General features: G+C 43.5%; 1 protein-coding gene across 1 annotated transcript; it reads right to left on the reverse strand.

Annotated features, from left to right (window-relative positions):
• Positions 1-320: 320 nt before the first annotated feature.
• LOC306915150 (heparan sulfate glucosamine 3-O-sulfotransferase 3B1-like) lies at positions 321-15,324 on the reverse strand (the record flags this gene model as incomplete). The annotated part of the gene is made up of 2 exons (XM_079492399.1): positions 321-975; positions 14,921-15,324. 2 exons carry the CDS (start codon positions 15,322-15,324, stop codon positions 321-323), a joined length of 1,059 nt encoding a protein of 352 aa, XP_079348525.1.
• Positions 15,325-19,525: the final 4,201 nt, after the last annotated feature.

Below are 19,525 nucleotides of genomic sequence, written 5' to 3' on the forward strand. Positions count from 1 at the left end.
CTTTCTTCAGGACTTCCAGGGGTGGAAGTCCTGAAGAAAGAAATAATAGAAATAATTGAAAATAGCTGATCAAGAAGCTCACAACACGTCGCAACATGGTAGCTTGTCGAAATTCCGTTTTCGCTAGTTTTAGAAACACGTTTCAAAGTATTCTCAGTTCTTCTCAGTTCCGGGGTTCAGTACCACCAACACCACCACCCCTCCTGAGCAAGGGCCCCCAAATTAAGGTTACGAGAACCTTATGTGAACCCTGAGCCGCAGAGTTTGCGCAAACACATCCAGAACCTGTGAAATGCGTTCCACGTAACGACACAGTTCAATTAGTTCTTGTAGACAGGAGGCCATAATGTCATAATGTCATCCCAGCCAAATATACGTCCCGTCATCTGGTAGAACTTCATGTTGAAGGGCCTGTAAAAGTCCCGTAGGCGCTGCACCACCTCAGGGTCAATGTTGGGGTGGGTCCTCCCTTTGGACTTGCCCAGGCAGTGGGGCTTGCTGCTGCCCTCGGCCTTCTTGAGGCAGGGGAAGCCCTTGGTCTGGTTGAAGTAGAAGTGTTTGTCCGTGATGATCCTCTTGAGCCCCAGGAAGTCCTGCACGTGGCCCAGCTCCCCGGCGGGGTCGCTGATCAGCCGCTCGCCGCTCACAAACAGGATCTGCTCCATGGGGAAGTACTGCAGCCAGTTGTCCAGGTGCTTGGCGTAGATGCCGATCTGGATGGCGCTCCACGACGTGTCGATGAGGCCCGTCGTCCGGTTCCTGAAGGTCAGGCTCTCGAAGGAGGGGATGTCGGGCTTCTTGGACAGCGTCTGCGTGTAGTCGGAGATGGCCCGGGTCACCGGGTCGCGCACCACCACGATCACCTTGGTGTCCCGGGACATGGCCGAGATGCGGGCCGGAGCCTCCCGCGTCACAAAGTAGCTGGGGGTCTTTTCCATGGTGATCTGGCCCTCCAGGGTCTTGGGCATCAGCTCCCTGCGGACAGAGAGAAGGAGAAGAGGGGAAATCAGTTCGATAAAATGCACGCACGCACACACACACACACACACCCACCCACCCGCACGCACACACACACACACACACACACACACACACACACACACACACACACACACACACACACACACACACACACACACACACACACACACACACACACACACACACACACACACACACACACACACACACACACACACACACACACACACACGACAGAACAATATTCAATAGCTACAGGATTTGAAAACAGCCAATGAAGAAGACAATGATCGTGCAGTATGGAAATCAAGTGCTCCATCAAACTGTGAATTCATTCACGATATAAGCACAGTGTTGAACCAATGAATTCCCCCTTTTGGGTGCAGGCACAGTGGTAATGTTCCTGCCCACCACTACAGAGGGGGTTTTAATCCGTCTTTGTAGAGTGTCTATACGTACACAACTGCCTCGTGTTCGGGGGAGGGAAGCACGCGCTTCTGCAGTGTTGATTTTGGCAGCACATTTCTATGTTAGTTTTAGTCTAGTCTCTCTTGGATAGTTTTCACTTAGTTTTAGTCACATTTTAGTCACCTGGAATGTGTTGGTGTTAGTTTAGTTTTAGTCGACTAAATGTTGTGAGATTTTAGTCGACTAAATCTACAGGTGATTTAGTCGACTAAAATGTGTTTTGGCGGGTGTTGATGCCATCATAATGGCTGATTTTACACTAAATAGCCGATCTACAAGCTCACAACGCACCGCGCTGCGATGCTATTTTCAGCATCAATCAATCAATCAATCAATCAACAAATCCTCCCTGTGGGGGCTCCATGTGAGCAGGGAGAATACAACAGCAGTGACAACACACACTAGTGTGTGGAAAGGAATTAACTGGCATACGACAACATGAAGGAGGTTAAAAAATGAGAAAGAAAGAAACAAGAAAGAAAGAAAGAAAGAAAGAAAGAAATAAAGAAAGAAAGATTTTGTAAACCCATTTTTTCAGCCAGTGTGAATTATCTAATCTTGGGCGCTACACTTCCTCTGACAACCTGGGAGGGCAGCGTACTGACCTCATGCTTCCTTCTATGCATGAGTAGTCCAGACAGAAAGTAAGTTAACACACCCACAAAACAGGTGCAGGATTCATAAAACAGCTGATGAAGAAGATTCAATTCGTTTTAAATGCTCCCCAAACGTTACGACTATTTCGGAGAGCACTTAAAAAAACCCAGCATGATCTTCCCCTTCAAGAGGGGAGACATGAGACTCACTGAACCTGCCTCTCTCTCTCTCTCCCTCTGTCTCTCTCTCTCTCCCTCTCTCTCTCTCTCTCTCTCTCTCTCTCTTTCTCACAATAAACAACTCTCACGGATGAAATCTGCCGAAATTTAGAATCCAATCCGTCAAGAATAACATTTTCCAACGGTTTATTTATAGTGGTTTATTTATTTATTCTTTATCGTGTGTCTGCATCTACGGAGCTCAATTAAGCGCCAAGAGAGCGCGCGACCGAAGACGTTTGAGGCCGCCGCGCTCCGCGGAGCAGCAGACACACGCGCCGCGAAGCGGCACACACACAAGCACCACGGAGCTCTAGCCCATTTTGGGCGGGAACCCCTTTTGGTGTTTTAAGCATTGTGTTATACTTTAGCTATTGAAAAATAGCAGATCTACAAGCTCGTAGCGCGGCACTCGTCTGCTATTTTTGAAAAATCGTGAAAATGTGGCGTAAATCTTTGAATATATATTCTTTCAGAGTGAACGTCCCCCCTGAAACAACATATATTTTCAGATGGGGGTCGGCGGCCAATTTACATATAATTTTTGGGGGTCCTTGACATGAAATATTGAGAACCACTGATATAGAAACATGAGGTTTTTCAGAAAACTGTCAGGATTTAGAAGACATTTGTAGACTCATCCTCAGGTCTAAATGGGCTAGGCCAGTCAATCTAAGATTTGAGATAAATTGCAACAGTAGCCTAGTCGTTATTTTATGATCCTTATAGGGTCATCCAAAAATATAATGAAAAATTGATTATTATATAATTTAAAAAAAAAATTTATCATGGTAAATTCAGAGGTTGAATGTTGGGGGAAACCCATATAAGGCAAAAATGTCAAATTTGAATTATGCTTTAAGTAGCACGTGACGTGTCAAACTAGGGGTTATTCATGATTCTGAATCAATTGCAAGCATTGCTTTTGCACAAAAAACACTCCTTGGGCTAAAAACGGCCATAGCCACTTCATGAATCATGAATAACCCTATTGACATGCCACGTGCTACTTAAAGCATAATTCAAAGCCTTATATAGACAGTATGCACATGCATGATTTTCCCATCAGGATACGTTTCTATTGTGGATTTTTATGAAACAAAAACTTTGCAGATAGAAAGAGGATAATTCAAGCTTTTCATACAGCTGCAATGTTGGTGAGTTTAACATTGTTTAATGCAATCAGATTTGTCTGTTTGGATGAATGGGCTGTCAAGGCCAGAAAGTAGTTTTTTGCCACTCAGTGGGCGTTGCCGCATAACTTCCAGGTACGATGATGTCACGCGCATACCCTCTATAGGTTTTCAATGGTACCCCAACGTTTTGACCCCTGAATTTACCACGATCCATTATTGATACAATAATACATTTTTAATGTTATTAGGATGACCCTAAGGATCATAAAAAAAACCTTGAACGACTACTATTGAAATTTATTTTGGGTCAAATCTGGCCTAATATATGTACCAAGCCAAGGCTTCAAAACGTGTTGCTTCAAGTTGAGCTGCTTGCGGATGTGCTACTTTCGATGCTTTGGTGTGACGCTGTAGTACACAGTGTTGTTTTAGTCGACTAAAACTAAGACGAAAAATGTTCGTCGACTACCTTTATTCACTGACAAAAGTTAAATGGAAACTAAATGAAAACTAAGCTATGATGACTAAAACTAAGACTAAATATATTGACAATTTCGTCAACAAATAAAAACTAGACTAAAATGTTAGGAGGGGACTAGTGGACAAGAGATCCAGTATAAGTCATTTTACACTTACACTTTTACAAGTGTAAAATCAGCCATTATGACGGCATCAATGCCCGCCAAAATACATTTTAGTCGACTAAATCACCTGTAGATTTAGTAGACTAAAATCTCATGACATTTAGTCGACTAAAACTAAACTAACACTAACACTAAAATGTGACTAAAATGTGACTAAAACTAAGTGAAAACTATTCAAGAGACTATGACTAAATCTAAAATAGAAATTTGCTGCCAAAAACTACAAGCTCATCAAATATGTTGTTCCAAGCTCATAGCACATCTACAAGCTCACAACTACAGAGCTTGTAGATCAGCTATTTCCGGTGGTGCAACCCAGCACTCTTTATCTACTGGAGATGCGGTGTGTAACGACATGGATTTTGAAACAAATTTGTTCAGCGCAAAATGCTGCGTTCCAAGTTCAGGAGACTTCGGGGAAAAAAAGCAATTCTCCTGAATGCTGCCTTCCGGTATATGGCATGGAAAGGAAAGGAGTGGCATTTTGCATTTCTTTCACCATTTAGTAAATGCTGCGTTCGTGGTCTGGAGAGGGCAGTCTCTCAGTTGTTTTACAGAAGGGTAAAAGGGCAGGGGGGCTGAAGCCCCCTTGGATGTCTATGTGTGCACGTCCCTGGGTGTGGAACATGAAAGGAAAAGCATCAATCTCCTTCCATCCATTGATTGATTGATTGAAATATTTATTAACAGTTTGCAGAATTACAGTACATTTCAAGAACAAACTCAATACAAAGACTGTTAACTGTGAGTGGACGACCCAATTAAGCGTTCAATTCATCAAAACATTTAGAGACGTACAGATAGACACTACTATATAGTCAAAGAACAGAACAGGAATTCATCATAAAGGAGGTATAAAGGGAAAAGAAACATATCTAGTGAGGGGAAAAAGGGGGGGAAATCCATGCATCCCAGTGATGTACTGTATATTTATACCGGTTATAAAACATTGATAACTGAACACGACGTCGCTGCCTTCAGCATAACCGGATTTTTCCTTAATTTTATTGCTTTTTCAATGAAATCAGGGCGAACAATAAAATGACAAATGAAACAAAAACAAACGAAAAAAAACGGAGGGCGGAAAAAAAATCTATAAAGCTAACGTTCTGCTCCAGTAAAAATGTGATATATGAAGGAGAGGGAAAAAAAGTGTGAGTTTTGTTTCTCTTGTTTCCAGTTTAATATCGCATGTATTTCGAAACTCTTTCGGGAGAACTTCATGCTGTGTTTGCAAGCGCTATAAACAGTTCCCCCGTCCGTCCGCTGCCCGGGACATACCGTGTAGAAAAAGTCAGACATAATAGCACTCACGAAGGCTGATATATATATTTTTTCTTCTCCCAAATTTTTTTATCGGGAGTCGGGACTGCTGGGAAATTAAATACCCGGCGATGAAAGAACTCCCATAAATCCTGCGCTTTAACCCATTCTGGGCGGGAACCCCTTATGGTGTTTTAAGCATTATGTTAAACTTTAGCTATACAAATAGCAGACCTACAAGCTCATAGTGCGGCACGAGCTTGTAGGTCTGCTATTTTTGAAAAAAATCGTGAAAATGTGGCACAAATCTTTGAATATATATTCTTTCAGAGCAAATGTTTTTAACTCAAATCTTTGCTTCTAGGAGGGTACCTGGAACAACATATTTTCAGATGGGGGTCGGCGGCCAATTACATATACTTTTGGTGGTCCTTGACATGAAATAGTTTGAGAACCACTGACATAGAAACATGGGTTTTTCTGAAAACTATCAGGATTAGAAGACATTTTGTAGAATCTGGTCTCAGTCTTAAACGGGTTAAATATTTACAGCGAGAGAGTTCAGCCGGGGCGAGACCCGCTCCAGCCCACGACGCTCGGCTGTAGATTTTGCTTGGCCGCGTTCTCCGTTCGCCGCACGCTATCGGTATAGGCTATAGCTCTGCTTTTTAACCGCGCGCTCACAACGAGGGGAGGAACAGGACTTTTGGACCCTGGTCTTGGAATGACCTGTACAGACCAGACTCAAACTATGGCTTCATGTGATTCCCTAGTGAACTTTAAAAGGATTGCCGTGGGCACACTTCCCAAACACTGCTCCTGCTTTGACGTATAGCAAATGTCGGTTCTCTTGCTTTTTATTTTATTAGCAAATTTCGTTGCGTTATTAGACCTTCCTGTTCTCCCTTTGAGCTGTAGTGGGTATACTGTATTTATGAGCGTTGCATGTTTGTCCTGTTATTGTCTTGTATGTATCGTTACTGGCAGAGCTGTGTCACTTATTTGGCCTCTTCTCTTGGTCAGTTCACACTTGTAAACGAGACTTCAGTCTCAATGTGGTTTTTACTGGTTAAATAAAAGGTTAAAAAATTTAAATAAATAACATAACAAAAATAATAATAATAAAATAACAAAATATAAAACAGGGTCCGTCCATTCGGCCATGACACCCCTACCTCTTCTACTCTCAGCATACTTACTTAAGTACTTAAGTACAATTCTGAGGTATATGTACTTCCACTACAGCTGGGATCCAAATATTGGATTATCCACTACATTTATGGGAAGATTTTAATTAGTAACTACTATCACAAAACATCACAAAACATTATCACAAAACATACATTGACCACTTCAGCCCTATATACATTTTGGCCATTTGAAAATAGGGGATCTACAAGCTCAATTTTGTTTTAATACATTTGAAAACTTTCTGCACAATGAGTACTTTTACTTTTGGTACTTTAAGCACATTTTTGAAGTCAATACTTTTGCGCTTTCTATATTGTATATTATACATAGGCCTACAATATCTTTCTATATTGTATATTATACATAGTATTGATACTCTCACTTAAGTGAAACATGTGAGTACGTTTTACACCACTGACGCAAGCACGCACCCACGCACGCACGCACGCACGCACGCACACTCAACAAACACACATGAGACACACGTTTGTGTTACTATGCTTCCCACCTCTCTTTTCCTCACCCCTCTCCCCGGCCCTCACCACGCTCCGCCATACTCCCACCCCCCCTTCCCCCCCCAGCCCCCCCAACCCCGGCGCCTTGAGGACGGTGACCTGAACCGAGACAGATAAAAGCTGCCCATGAATGATTAACTCCCCCCCCCCCCCCCCCACACACACACACTCCTCCAACTTTCCCCCTCCATCTCCCCTCCTTTCACCATTTAGAGAGAGAGCCCTCTGCAGAATACGGCTTTAAAATTCACCCCTGAAAGTACTAGAATGCCTCAATTATTCATCCTGTTTGGTTGGTTGGTTGGCTGGCGCGGCGCAGCGCTGCATGCCTCAAAAAGCCCCGGGCGGGCGGGGCAGGCGAGCTCCCCGGGTGACCAAAACACATAACATAAACGGACCCCCCAAATTCAAAAAAAAAATCCTTAGTGTTTCTTTTCGTTGTGAGAGCGTGTGCTGTAGAAAATAAGCTGTGTCGGGGTGTTATAGGGGAAACCGTTGAAGCAGACATGGGACTCTGAACTTCAACGCTGAAGTGTGTGTTTGCGCCGCAAACCATGAGCCATATGAGTAAAGACGAGAGTTACGACATTGATGGGGCAGAAAAAAATGGAAACACTCAAATAAAGTGAAATAATAAAATAAAAACGTAGGCTACAGTAACATACTAAGTTACTTTCTGCCGCCAGTAGCTGATTCCATGCAGCGCCCCTCGTGATGAATCAGGCCATGCTCGAACCGTGCTCCGATGAACTGTACACGCATCCGAGCGACGGGGGGGACTTGCACAGTGTTCATTGGTCCAGGCCGACGCGTTGGAACAGTGACATGGGGGACTTGCACAGTGTTCATTGGTCCAGGCCGCGCGTTGGAACAGTGACAGAGTAAAGCTCCCTGAAAGCCACTATGCAGCTCTCATGTTTAATGTACAATATACTAAAGGCTCGCTTGGCTAGATGGCCCGGTGGTGATGCGTCTTCTCAACAAACTCTCCCAGATTGTCTGTGATTCTTTCTTAGAACTTACACGCTCCTGGACTCGTACATCATGAAAAGGAAAGCGACCCGAGTCATTTAACCTCAGTCTATACATTTAGGTCTCGATGCATTAAGACATGTTACGCAAAAAAACAAGCCTAGGTTTGTTATTCGTTGCGTGCAGATGTCACACCGCGGGGGTTAATGATCAAGATACTTTAGCTATTGAAAAATAGCAGATCTACAAGCTCATAGCGCGGCACAGAGTGCCGCGCTATGAGCTTATAGGTCTGCTATTTTTGAAAAATCATGAAAATGGGCCTCAAATCTTTGAATATATATTCTTTCAGAGTTTCAGTTTTTAACTCAAATCTTTGCTTCTGGAGAGGTCCCCTGGAACAACATATTTTCAGATGGGGGTCGGCGGCCAACTACATATCATTTTTGGGGTCCTTGACATATATAGAAAGGTTTTTCAGAAAAAAATACATTTTAAAAATGTCGACGTCAGGCCTAAATGGTTTAGAACCACAGACGAATAACAGTCTAAGTCCACACTATTGATCCATAATATATAAATGATAGATAAGGGTTCAGGACAACGAGGCCTTTTCGTGGAGGGGTCAGAATGACATTTGGACTTAGACTGTTTTTCGTCTGTGGTACTCAATTCATGAAGAAAACACAAATAGTTAGAATTTGGAGATAAGAGGTTACTTTCCGACATGAAGCAATGACATGTTCTGTTCTCCAGAAGAAGAAAAACACGTTTTCTTGGGGAAAATCAACGGAAGGTTCCCGGTTTGTCCTTGAGCAAGATGAAATGAAACCAAATCAAAACCAAATGGACCCTTATGAGTCCATTTTGCTCTCAAGAGTCAAATTATTGTAAAGGGAAATTGAGTCCCTATTGTTTACAAAGGAAACCGTGCCGCTGCCCGGTCTGTTGATGTGGTCTCCGCTATGGAATACTTTTCTACACTACAACAAGCGATTACACCGTTTTAAAGTGGATTTTCATGACAACGGACAGAGATCACAGGTACTTCACCCCAGCCAAAACATCAGCTTTACATTTACAGTCAATTGTTAATTGTCTCCACGAGGCCGAAGGCATGGGGAGAGAGTATGTTTTGCACTCGGTCCGTCCGTCCGTCTGTGAATAGCTAATCTCCGGCACTGTTAACCCGGTCGATGCCAAATTTTGCACACACACTCCCTGGATGCCAACGATGAACCTCTGCCCCAAAATTTCCAGAACGGCCTGTTATAGCGCCACCAGGAAGCCGCTTTGTGCAAAACGTTTTTGGACAGTACACCTACAGATTGGTACACGGTCTCTCTAGAGCCATTCAACTAAACGGGTCTTTCAGATTTCTCAGACTCCATCCTGATTGGCTAAGATTGGCTTCCAAAGTTTGCAGGAGTGCTCAGTTTCAAACAAAATGCTGCAAATCATGAACACATCGTGTGATTTCCGTGAAATTGTGCACGCACATTCCCACTAGGCCGAGGAAGAAATGCCACTGGAACATTTTCAACTCAGCCTCATGGTGGCGCTATAACTGGCCGAAAGTGTTTTACCTCTAACTGCACGGATCTGTGGATAACTTTGTATGCCAACTCCCTAGAGGCCAAGGAAAAACCTTTGCCTGGAATTTTTCACATCTGCTCTTTATAGCGCCACCAGGAGGCCGACATACTGTATATAAAACACATTTTCTAATATTACTCCTTCAGATTCATTCATTGTCTACGATTGGCTTCTAAACTTTTCAGGAGTAGCCCGCTTTGTACCCGTTTTGTACAAATCGCCACAACTACTCAACGCAGCGTCCGATTGTGGTGAAACTGTGCATGCATAGCCCACTAGGCTTTGGAAGAATTGCCACAGTTTTCAAATCAGTTTTCAAATCAGGTGGCGCTACAACAGGCCAAGCTGCGTCACACACACACACACACACACACACACACACACACACACACACACACACACACACGCACACGCACACGCACACGCACACGCACACACATTTATATTGCTTCTAAACATTTTGCCCATTTCACACACACACTCCTATCCTCATGGTGGAGACCAGAACTAATTAACCAACTTCAGCATTTACACTTATACTTTCTGAAAAACTGTTTTTGAGTGGTGCAACCACTCCCTTACGGAGCTATGTGTGTGGGTGGCTGGCTGGCTGGGTGGCTGGCTGGGTGCGTCTGAGCACGAAAACAGCATGGTTGTTTTTCACCACCTGTGCGCAACCTAACGCACACACAAATTAACTGTATATATGATGATTTCGGGTGTGCCAGTACAGTACAGTACAGTACAGTACAGTACAGTACAGTACAGTAGAGGGACCGCCACACGGTAACTCTGTCATTTCTCTACCGTTTCGGACGCAGGGCGGCTTGCCGGAACCGGGCCGGCACCCTGGGTGAGTTTCTGTGGGTCTGGAACCCCCTCCCAGGAACCCCCACACGGAGTTGCACCACTCACTTCACACAGGTGTGATTTTAAAATATAGCCAAAATAGTATATCATAAGGTCCCAACGTGACAAAGTAGGGCAAAAGCACAGCACAAATTAACAAAAAAATCACAGATAAAAGTTGAAACGTGGACACGCTTTCTGCCCGACAGCAACTAGAATCGGAAACTTAGAACGAGTATACTCTCGTCTAAAGTTCAGAGCGAACGTTTTTAACTCTTCTGGGGGGTCAGATGGGGGTCCGCAGCCAAATTCAGACAATTCTGGGGGTCCTTGACAAAGGTTGAGCACGCACCACTGATATAGAAACATGGGTATTTTCAGGTCAGGATTTAGAAGACATTTGTAGAATCGTTCCCGCAGGTCAAAATGGGTTAACTATACGAAAACGTAAAAATATGGAGATAAGAGGTTTCTCCCCGACAGCGAATATACATTATCCAAGTTGATGTAACTGTTGGCAGAATGGTGCGCGGCGCGGGCCCCCATGCGCTGTGGGGTTCAGTCATGAGAAATAGATACCGTGTAGGAAGCCATAACTTTCATCTTTCACTGGAACATAAAGACACAGATGTCTGGCATCGGAGAGAGAGAGAGAGAGAGAGAGAGAGAGAGAGAGAGAGAGAGGGTTTGATGGTGAATAGTAAAACAAATCTATAATTGCGTACTATACCCACAGAGAGAGTGAGATATGGTGTTCAACTGGATTCCTCCTCACTGTCACTGTTGGCCCTGGTATGACGACGCTGGACATGCTGTTAGAACTTTGGTTGGGATCATTTAGGATTTTTTTTTAACGATTCCGATTCCTTAAATTTAGACCTGACATCGAAAAAAAAAAAAAAAAGTCTTCTGAAAGAATATATATTCAAAGATTTGTGCCGCATTTTCACATTTTTTCAAAAATAGCCTACAAGCTCGTAAGCGCGCCACTCGGTGGCGTGCTATGAGCTTGTAGGTCTGCTATTTTTCAAAAGCTAAAGTATAACATAATGCTTAGTTAAAACACCAAAAAGGGTTCCCACCCAGAAGGGGTTAATCCATTTTGACCTGGGAACGATTCTACAAATGTCTTCTAAATCCTGACAGTTTTCTTGAAAAACCCATATTTCTATGTCGGTGGTTAACGTTCGCTGTGAAAGAATGTATTCAAACACTTGGGCCACATTTTCACGATTTTTCAAAAATAGCAGACCTACAATTTTGTAGACAATCGTAGCACTAAAGGTTTTCAAAGAGATATACCTGCCAGACGAGTAGGATACAAAGGCTGAAAGGCATGCATTTACATTCCAATGGGTGATTGAGGGTCACGCTCTACCGCGACGGCCAATCAGCTGTCCATTAATAGTTTTAAGCTCTTGTTTTTGTCCTCTTTTTTTCCAATTGTATGGATTTTGGCCAGGCCAGAAATGGATTTGGACAGGCGGACGCCTGCCCTCGCCTTATTGTAGATACGCCTCTGGTAGATCCTGTGATCTTTTGTGGCCAGATGTAATTTCCTGGGGTCTAGTAGGACTATAGTAAATATTAATAAAGAATTTAATAATAATAATAATAATAAAGATTTTGTAAAAAAAGGACATTTTGCCCCATGTTCGAATGCCCCCTCCCCCCTGTCAAAAATTGCTAAAATCCCTAAAACGAAAGAAAGCAGCAAAAGAAATAAAAAAAATAACACTCACCTTTAACTTTGTCTAATAACAACCTAAAACCTGCACCTTGGTTGAAAAAAAAAACTAAAGTTGTAATTTAATGGTTCCCTTTTTACGATTCATTTTCGGGGGGTTCCAAATGTAACCTTGCAGGACTGTAACCCAGAGAGTACAAATGGAACAGAATGGACCATGTGGTTCCATTTGTACACTCGGTGTCCTATTTTGCATGTCTTATATGTTCCATGTCTTCTGACTTAACTTAAGACCTGGAGGTGTGGCCAATGCTGTTTAGCTATTTTGAGTTGCCAAACAGCATTGGCCACACCTCCAGGTCTTAATTTGTGATTTTTTTTCACCCTGAAACATGATCATCGGGTATTATTATTATAATATAAGGAGGAAGATTTTTCTTTCTCCAAAAAAAGTGTACAGTAGCCTATGTGTTAAAATATCGTTTTTATGTTGACACGCCTAGCAGTTCATTAAGTATGCCTGGTTCGCCTGGTGGGTGTTGATCCACCTGAACTGAAGCCACGCCCACAGCTTGAATGATAAAGGGGAGGGGTTAGGGGAGGGGATGATATTATGCTGATGATATTATACTGTTAGCAAAGCAAGCACTCACTGCGTCTGAAAACTGCCGTAAAGTAATCCGCCAGCTGAAAAAAAGAAAGAAAAAAAAAGAAAACAAGGATGTGCCATAGTTGGGCATTCTATTTGTGCACATTTTAGTTTGCCTTGTTATGTCCTATTTACACTTAATTTATGCACAGTAGTAGTAGTAGTAGTAGTAGTAGTAGTCGTTTTGTCTTTGCAACGCTTATCATGTTTCTTTGAGTCCGAAAAAAAAAAAAAAAAAAAGTAAAGTGTGCCCCTTACTGTTTGCTTCCGTTTTTTTAATTCAAACCATCAAATGCGACCATTGATTCACAAGTTAAAAAAAGGATAACACTAGCAGCAGGCGGACATTTTGTTTTCCCCCAACTGCCTGTAGAGCAGTGGTTCCCAAACCTTTTCATGTCAAGGACCCCCCAATTGACACTAATTAGCCCTCGGACCCCCATTTGAAAAGATATGCCATGCAGGGATATAAGAGAAGATGTTTACGGCTCTAGCAGAGATTCTCAACCCGTAATAATTTCAAGGATCCCCAGTATGACATGCATTAGTCTACGGACCCCCATTTGATGGCATTTTTATCTCTGGAACCCCCCATTTATTTTCCAGTTTAACTCCTTCAAGGTTCTCCGGGGGTCCCCGGACTAGAGGGCAGCACGGGTCCATCCGGAACCGAACACCCGAGAGCCGAACCGAGAACCGAGCCGGTTCGGGCCCAAAATATTGACTTGTCCCCCGGGCAGGGTACTATATTAATGCAAAGCAACGAACAATGTGAGACTAACCTCGCGTCACCAGGATTTCCACCTCGGAGGAAAAATGTGGGACAGTTTTGTTGCGATTGTCAACAGCTCTAGTAAGAATGTTGGTGCGCTAAAACGCACTATAGCCAATGCAAGTTTGCAACCCTCCTCCTCCTCCTCCTCCTCTCGAGAGGCGGCGGGGTGCACGTCGCTCATAGGGAGCAGTCTCATGTCATGTTAAAGCATATAATATTGCAGAGAACACACTATGGGTCCGGATCTATATCGGATCGGCGCCGTTTTGGTCGGACCCGTTCCAAACAGTCAAATCCATCTCGGAGCCGGTTCCGGCCAATTACAATGTTTCTCGGATGCGTAGCGGTTCGGTTCAGATATCACCGGTCCCGTTTCGGATTGAGGATCAGTCAAATGGTGGCGTCAAGCGCCTTCTAGTGGTTACCACTGAAAACTGATAATATCACCTCATTTTACTCGTTTTTTTTTTTTTAGATTTATTTGTTGGCCATCATTGATAGTATAGTAGGCTGACAGGAAATGGAGAGGTAGGGAGTGACACGCAGTAAAATGGCCTTCGGGATCGTGACTCGAACCCGCGGCACGCTGTCAGGCTACACTGAGCCTATAGGTGCCTGGGCTGCTATACGCCAGAGGTCCAGGTCCGATTGTCGATTCTTTGCATCAGTTTCTCTTTCTCTTTCTTTTGTTCCTTGGTCTGGAGTTTGTTCTCTGTTCTTGTTGTGTGTTGTCATTGGTTGTAATGGCTGCCAGTTCCCACCTGACGTTGTGTGGGAGTCCAGACTGCTCCAGACCGTACTGGATAACTGCTAACTTACATAAAGTCTTAAGACTTGGACTCAAGTTTAAGATGTGCAAGTCATCAGGTTTGTATTCCCCTCCAAAGAGTATGACAACATCTCCCACCATGCAACAGCAGCTCATAGCCGTTGAGGACAGGCCGTTCCCCATGGGAAGCCTCGCCTTCGTCCAGGAGAAGGTCTCTGGGCAGAATTTCCACAGATCTTTCCACAGATATTTCTGAGGCTGGTAATTGTAGCGACGACCTATTATGTAGAGCTCTCCATTGTAGGCAAAGGCTGAATGATGAGACATGCACTTGCAATCTTGTGAACTACACCGTGCAATAGTGGGCGTGTCCAGCCAGCAGTCGGTCTCTGTGTCAAACACTCTGATGCTGTTGTAATGGTGGGCCCAGCCACTGCAGGGGCCCCCAAATACAAACATCTTTGTCCCCATGATGGTGGCAGAGTGATAACATGAATCAGGTGGCAGAATACCTCTGGCATTAATTAAAGTCCAGACCATCGTGGCCGTGTCCAACTTGTACATGTCATTAGTGTATCCAGTTGTGTGGTTGAATCCTCCATGGACATACATGACCTTCCCCAAGGCGCAGGCCGAGTGGTGGCACCTCCCCTTCGGAACAGTCCCAGAAACCTCGTTCTCCAACCAACGGTGGGCGTCGACATCAAAGGCGTAAAGCCGCCTGCGTCCTCCCCACATGTAGATCACAGCTTCAATCAGCACAGCTGTGTACCCACGACCCACGTACGGAATCTTCGGGGGACGTTCTCGTCCAACCTCAACAGTCACTGGTGGTAACGTCCTCCAGCGTAAAGACACCGTGTTGAAGATGTGGACTTTCGTTTGGTACTTGACGGCGCTGTCGGACACTCTGGACAGTCCTCCGAAGCAGTACACCTGGTCCTGGCGCTCCACTGCGACGACGGCGTGGAGCGTCCTCCCTCCTCCCTCCTGGTGAAACGTCCAGCGCAGCATTCTGTATCTGTACGACGGAAAGGATTCCGATCGATAGCTTTCACTTCAGCTCTATATGATCCGACACTCAGGGGAATGCGTGTGTGGAAAAAACAAAGGAATACACAGTCAGGGAGATTTTATCGAAACAGATTATTATTATTTCAAAAAGAGCTTTTTTTTGGCAATTTCATCATCCGGGTCTATTGATTTGCTTTTGTGAGCCGTTTCTGCCATTTCACCTTCCTTTTATACTATTCTGGCCTTGTTTGTGTATTTTCATATTTGGATGGGGGGGGGGGGTGTCACATGTCCATATTTGACCACTGCAGTGCAGTACATTGTGACATCATCCATGATGTCATGATGTAGGCCTACAATAGCCGTGATTGGACCAACACACTGAGGTATTAGCGGAGGCAGTGAGGGTTATTATGGCATAGGAAATGAGCAGGTAAAAGTAATGGCTGAGGAGAGCAGTGAGGGCAGAGATTGTAGCGGTAATACGGGGTAGGCCTTGTTTGGTTAGTTCTTGAAGGATAAGTAAGTTAGGAGCGAAGCCGGTAAGTGGGGGGAGGCCTCCGAGGGATTGCAGGATAAATGCATGGGCAGGATATCAAATCAAGTCAACCGTTATTTATTTCACACAACCTTAGTGGATCAACGTGCTGGCACAGGTAAAAGCAAGGCAATTACATTAAAGCAAAGCACTTCCGCTATTTTAAAAAGATTTGTTTGTATACAATGAAAACATGAGACATCTTCCAGCACTTTCTACTTTTGGTACTCCAAGTACATTTTGATACTGATACTTTTTTCCAGAGTATTTCTATATTGCAGTATCAATTAACTTTTCACTACTTTTTCTAGTGCGGTAAAACAGTGGTTCTCAAAGTGGGGTCCGGGGACGCCCAGGGGTCCTTGAGGGAAAATGATACATGATAGTTTGGAACCAAATGGACCCTTATGGGTAGGGATGGAGCTCGTTAAGGTTTTATTGATAACGATCACCTTATCGAGAAGGCTTATCGAGCCGGGTCCTTATCGAGCCCACTATCGAGCATTTGCTATTATTTTGTGGAAACACACACACACACACACACACACACACACACACACACACACACACACACACACACACACACACACACACACACACACACACACACACACACACACACACACACACACACACACACACACACACACACACACACGTGGGTGGGTGACGTGACATGCTGTCCTTTGCTGTCCTCAGTGTCAAACGCGTATAAATAAAAAATATATTTGTCAAAAACCTTCTGAATATTGTGCAGGACATTATGCTTCATGTGAACATACTCAAACATAGCAAAACTCATATGGTGCGACTGTCCTGGCCCTGTTTCTCAAAGTAGGAACTTGAATAAAACTAAGGGGAAAAATGCTCAAATTATTTTAAAAATTCCATAAATATAATATAGATGTCTATTTGTGAGCCTAATCTTTTCAAAGTCCAAGCATAATGTTTTCAGTCATTTCTGATCAAAAGGATTTTGTCCCCCAAACCAAAATCATATTGTGTGACACCATTTTGGGAAATTTCAACAGGCAATTGTTTGGACACCCATTGGGATAGAGAGGTCCTTCTTCAGTAAGGCTGCTCAGTACTTGCATTACAATAGCATGACAGGTGTCTGTGGTGAATTATAATTTTAACATTTCCATGAAATACGATCTTGTTGGAACGCTGACCAATGCGACTCATCCGAGTGTCTGTGGGTGTGACACCTTTTGCATTAAAAAAGCTAAAGTTATTAGATTTTTTGGTCATAATTACATGTAAATCTATGTTGCTTTGTTATAGCTAGCATGTTGTTAGCATGCTAATGTGTAGCTAGTAGCCTCAAGGTTATGTTAAGTGCAGAAAACATAATATGGTGTGACACTATATCATAATGGTGTGACTGTCTGCCTGTCACGCCATATGACTTTTTTGTCACACCATATGATGCAAAATGTATTTTCCTACAGATATAACAATAAATAACAAAGACCCATGTTTCTTTTGTCCATTTAAACATTTGTTTTGTGCAACTATCCACAATAAAATGTGTTTAATTTTGTTTTATTCAGTCATTGCATGTTATTCAATGTTAAAGCAATTTTCCTGTTGCTGTTTTTCCTGAGTAATTGTTTAATGAATCTGTAAAGTTCAGTACTCACTAATAGGTAGGTTAAAACACAGTTTGCTTTGAAAAATGAAGATATGATCATACGGTGTGACACTAAATAATTTGGTGTGACGTTCCAAATAGTGAAAAAATCATACCTTTATTAATGATGAAACCATTAATGTTCATGGATTACATAGCAAATAGTATCAGGAAGAGTCACAAATATTTGTGTAATTTTAGAGAAAGTTTTGTCACAATAAATACAACATATGTTGAAAGACCGACGACATGGGCCTCACATTGAGTGTTGATTACGAAAATAATATACAGATTTAATAATTTTTTCACAAAACTATAGTGGATTACAGGTTAGTTATGATAAAGGACTTTGATAAAGTGAGTAACTTAAGAAAGGTGTACTCCATTTTCATTTTATAAACAATTATTGTCATGTCACACCATATGATGATTTTAGGCACAAGTACAACAAAATGCTGAATAAATTCTGATTAAAACAAAATATGTTTCCATAAAGATGAGAGTGAGTAGAACAAAAGTAAATCATTTTTATTCCTGTTATTTAAAGGTTTTTAAAAAACACTTAGGCCCACACACACACACACACACACACACACACGCACACACACACACACACACACACACACACACACACACACACACACACACACACACACACACACACTCAATATGCATATTTTTCTATAATCTTCTTTTTATTTTAACCAACCAAAACATCCCTTGCACTAGGGCATTAACGTGATTTTTGATACGAATACCATACAAATCGGTTAATAGTCGATTATTTGGCGGTAAAATATCATTATTTTTTTTCCATACAATCAAGTATTAAAAGTTTAAAACACCGTGTTCTGAAACGAACATGGAGTGAAGGGTTAACACAGCCGAGCACAGCCAGCGAAATGCATGCAGGCTGGCTTTGCAGCTGCCGTTCTGATTGGCCAAAATTCACAACAGCTGTTGTCAAAGTTACAAGTCTACACTGCCTCACGCCTTGTGAGCTTGTAGATCTGCTATTTTCGTTGTGCAAGACCTTTCTACGGAGCAGCATAGCATTAGCATGTTACGTTACTTTGGAATGGAGTTATACAGACACGGAGGAGAGAACAGCGCTGGTTGAAAAACGATGGGATGTTATTTATTCAATTCATACAAGCCTAAATGTTCACAACAAGTTACAACCACAGTTCCTTTGGTCTTTATAATGGTTATGATTATAGCTCTGGTCCATATAGCTCATATAACTCTGAGAGTTACGGGTCCATTTGGTTCCATTTGTACACTCTCAGAGTTAAATTAACAATGATTTTAAAATATAAATTGGGGTCTCGGAGATATACATGCCATTCAATGGGGGTCCGTAGACTAATGCACGTCGAACTGCGGGTCCTTGAAATGAAACGGGTTGAGAATCACTGCTAGAGCCGTAAAGATCTTCTCTTACGGGAGCTCCCTGGGATATGTTTGTAAATGGGGGGGTGTGGGGGGGGGGGGGGGGGGGGGGGGGGGGGGTCCACACAGGGCTAATTAGGGTCAATTTGGGGGTCCTTGACATGAAAAGGTTTGGGAACCACTGCAGTAAAAGAACCTAAAGTGGATTCCTCCTCAGCCGTCATGCGTCCTCAACAGGGAGGTCAGAGCGGAGCAGAGAGCTGCTCCATGCGTCCTCAACAGGGAGGTCAGAGCGGAGCAGAGAGCTGCTCCATGCGTCCTCAACAGGGAGGTCAGAGCGGAGCAGAGAGCTGCTCCATGCGTCCTCAACAGGGAGGTCAGAGCGGAGCAGAGAGCTGCTCCATGCGTCCTCAACAGGGAGGTCAGAGCGGAGCAGAGAGCTGCTCCATGCGTCCTCAACAGGAGGTCAGAGCGGAGCAGAGAGCTGCTCCATGCGTCCTCAACAGGGAGGTCAGAGCGGAGCAGAGAGCTGCTCCATGCGTCCTCAACAGGGAGGTCAGAGCGGAGCAGAGAGCTGCTCCATGCGTCCTCAACAGGGAGGTCAGAGCGGAGCAGAGAGCTGCTCCATGCGTCCT

This window comes from Electrona antarctica (assembly GCF_951216825.1).
Source record: "Electrona antarctica genome assembly, chromosome: 22".
NCBI classification, from domain to species: domain Eukaryota; kingdom Metazoa; phylum Chordata; class Actinopteri; order Myctophiformes; family Myctophidae; genus Electrona; species Electrona antarctica.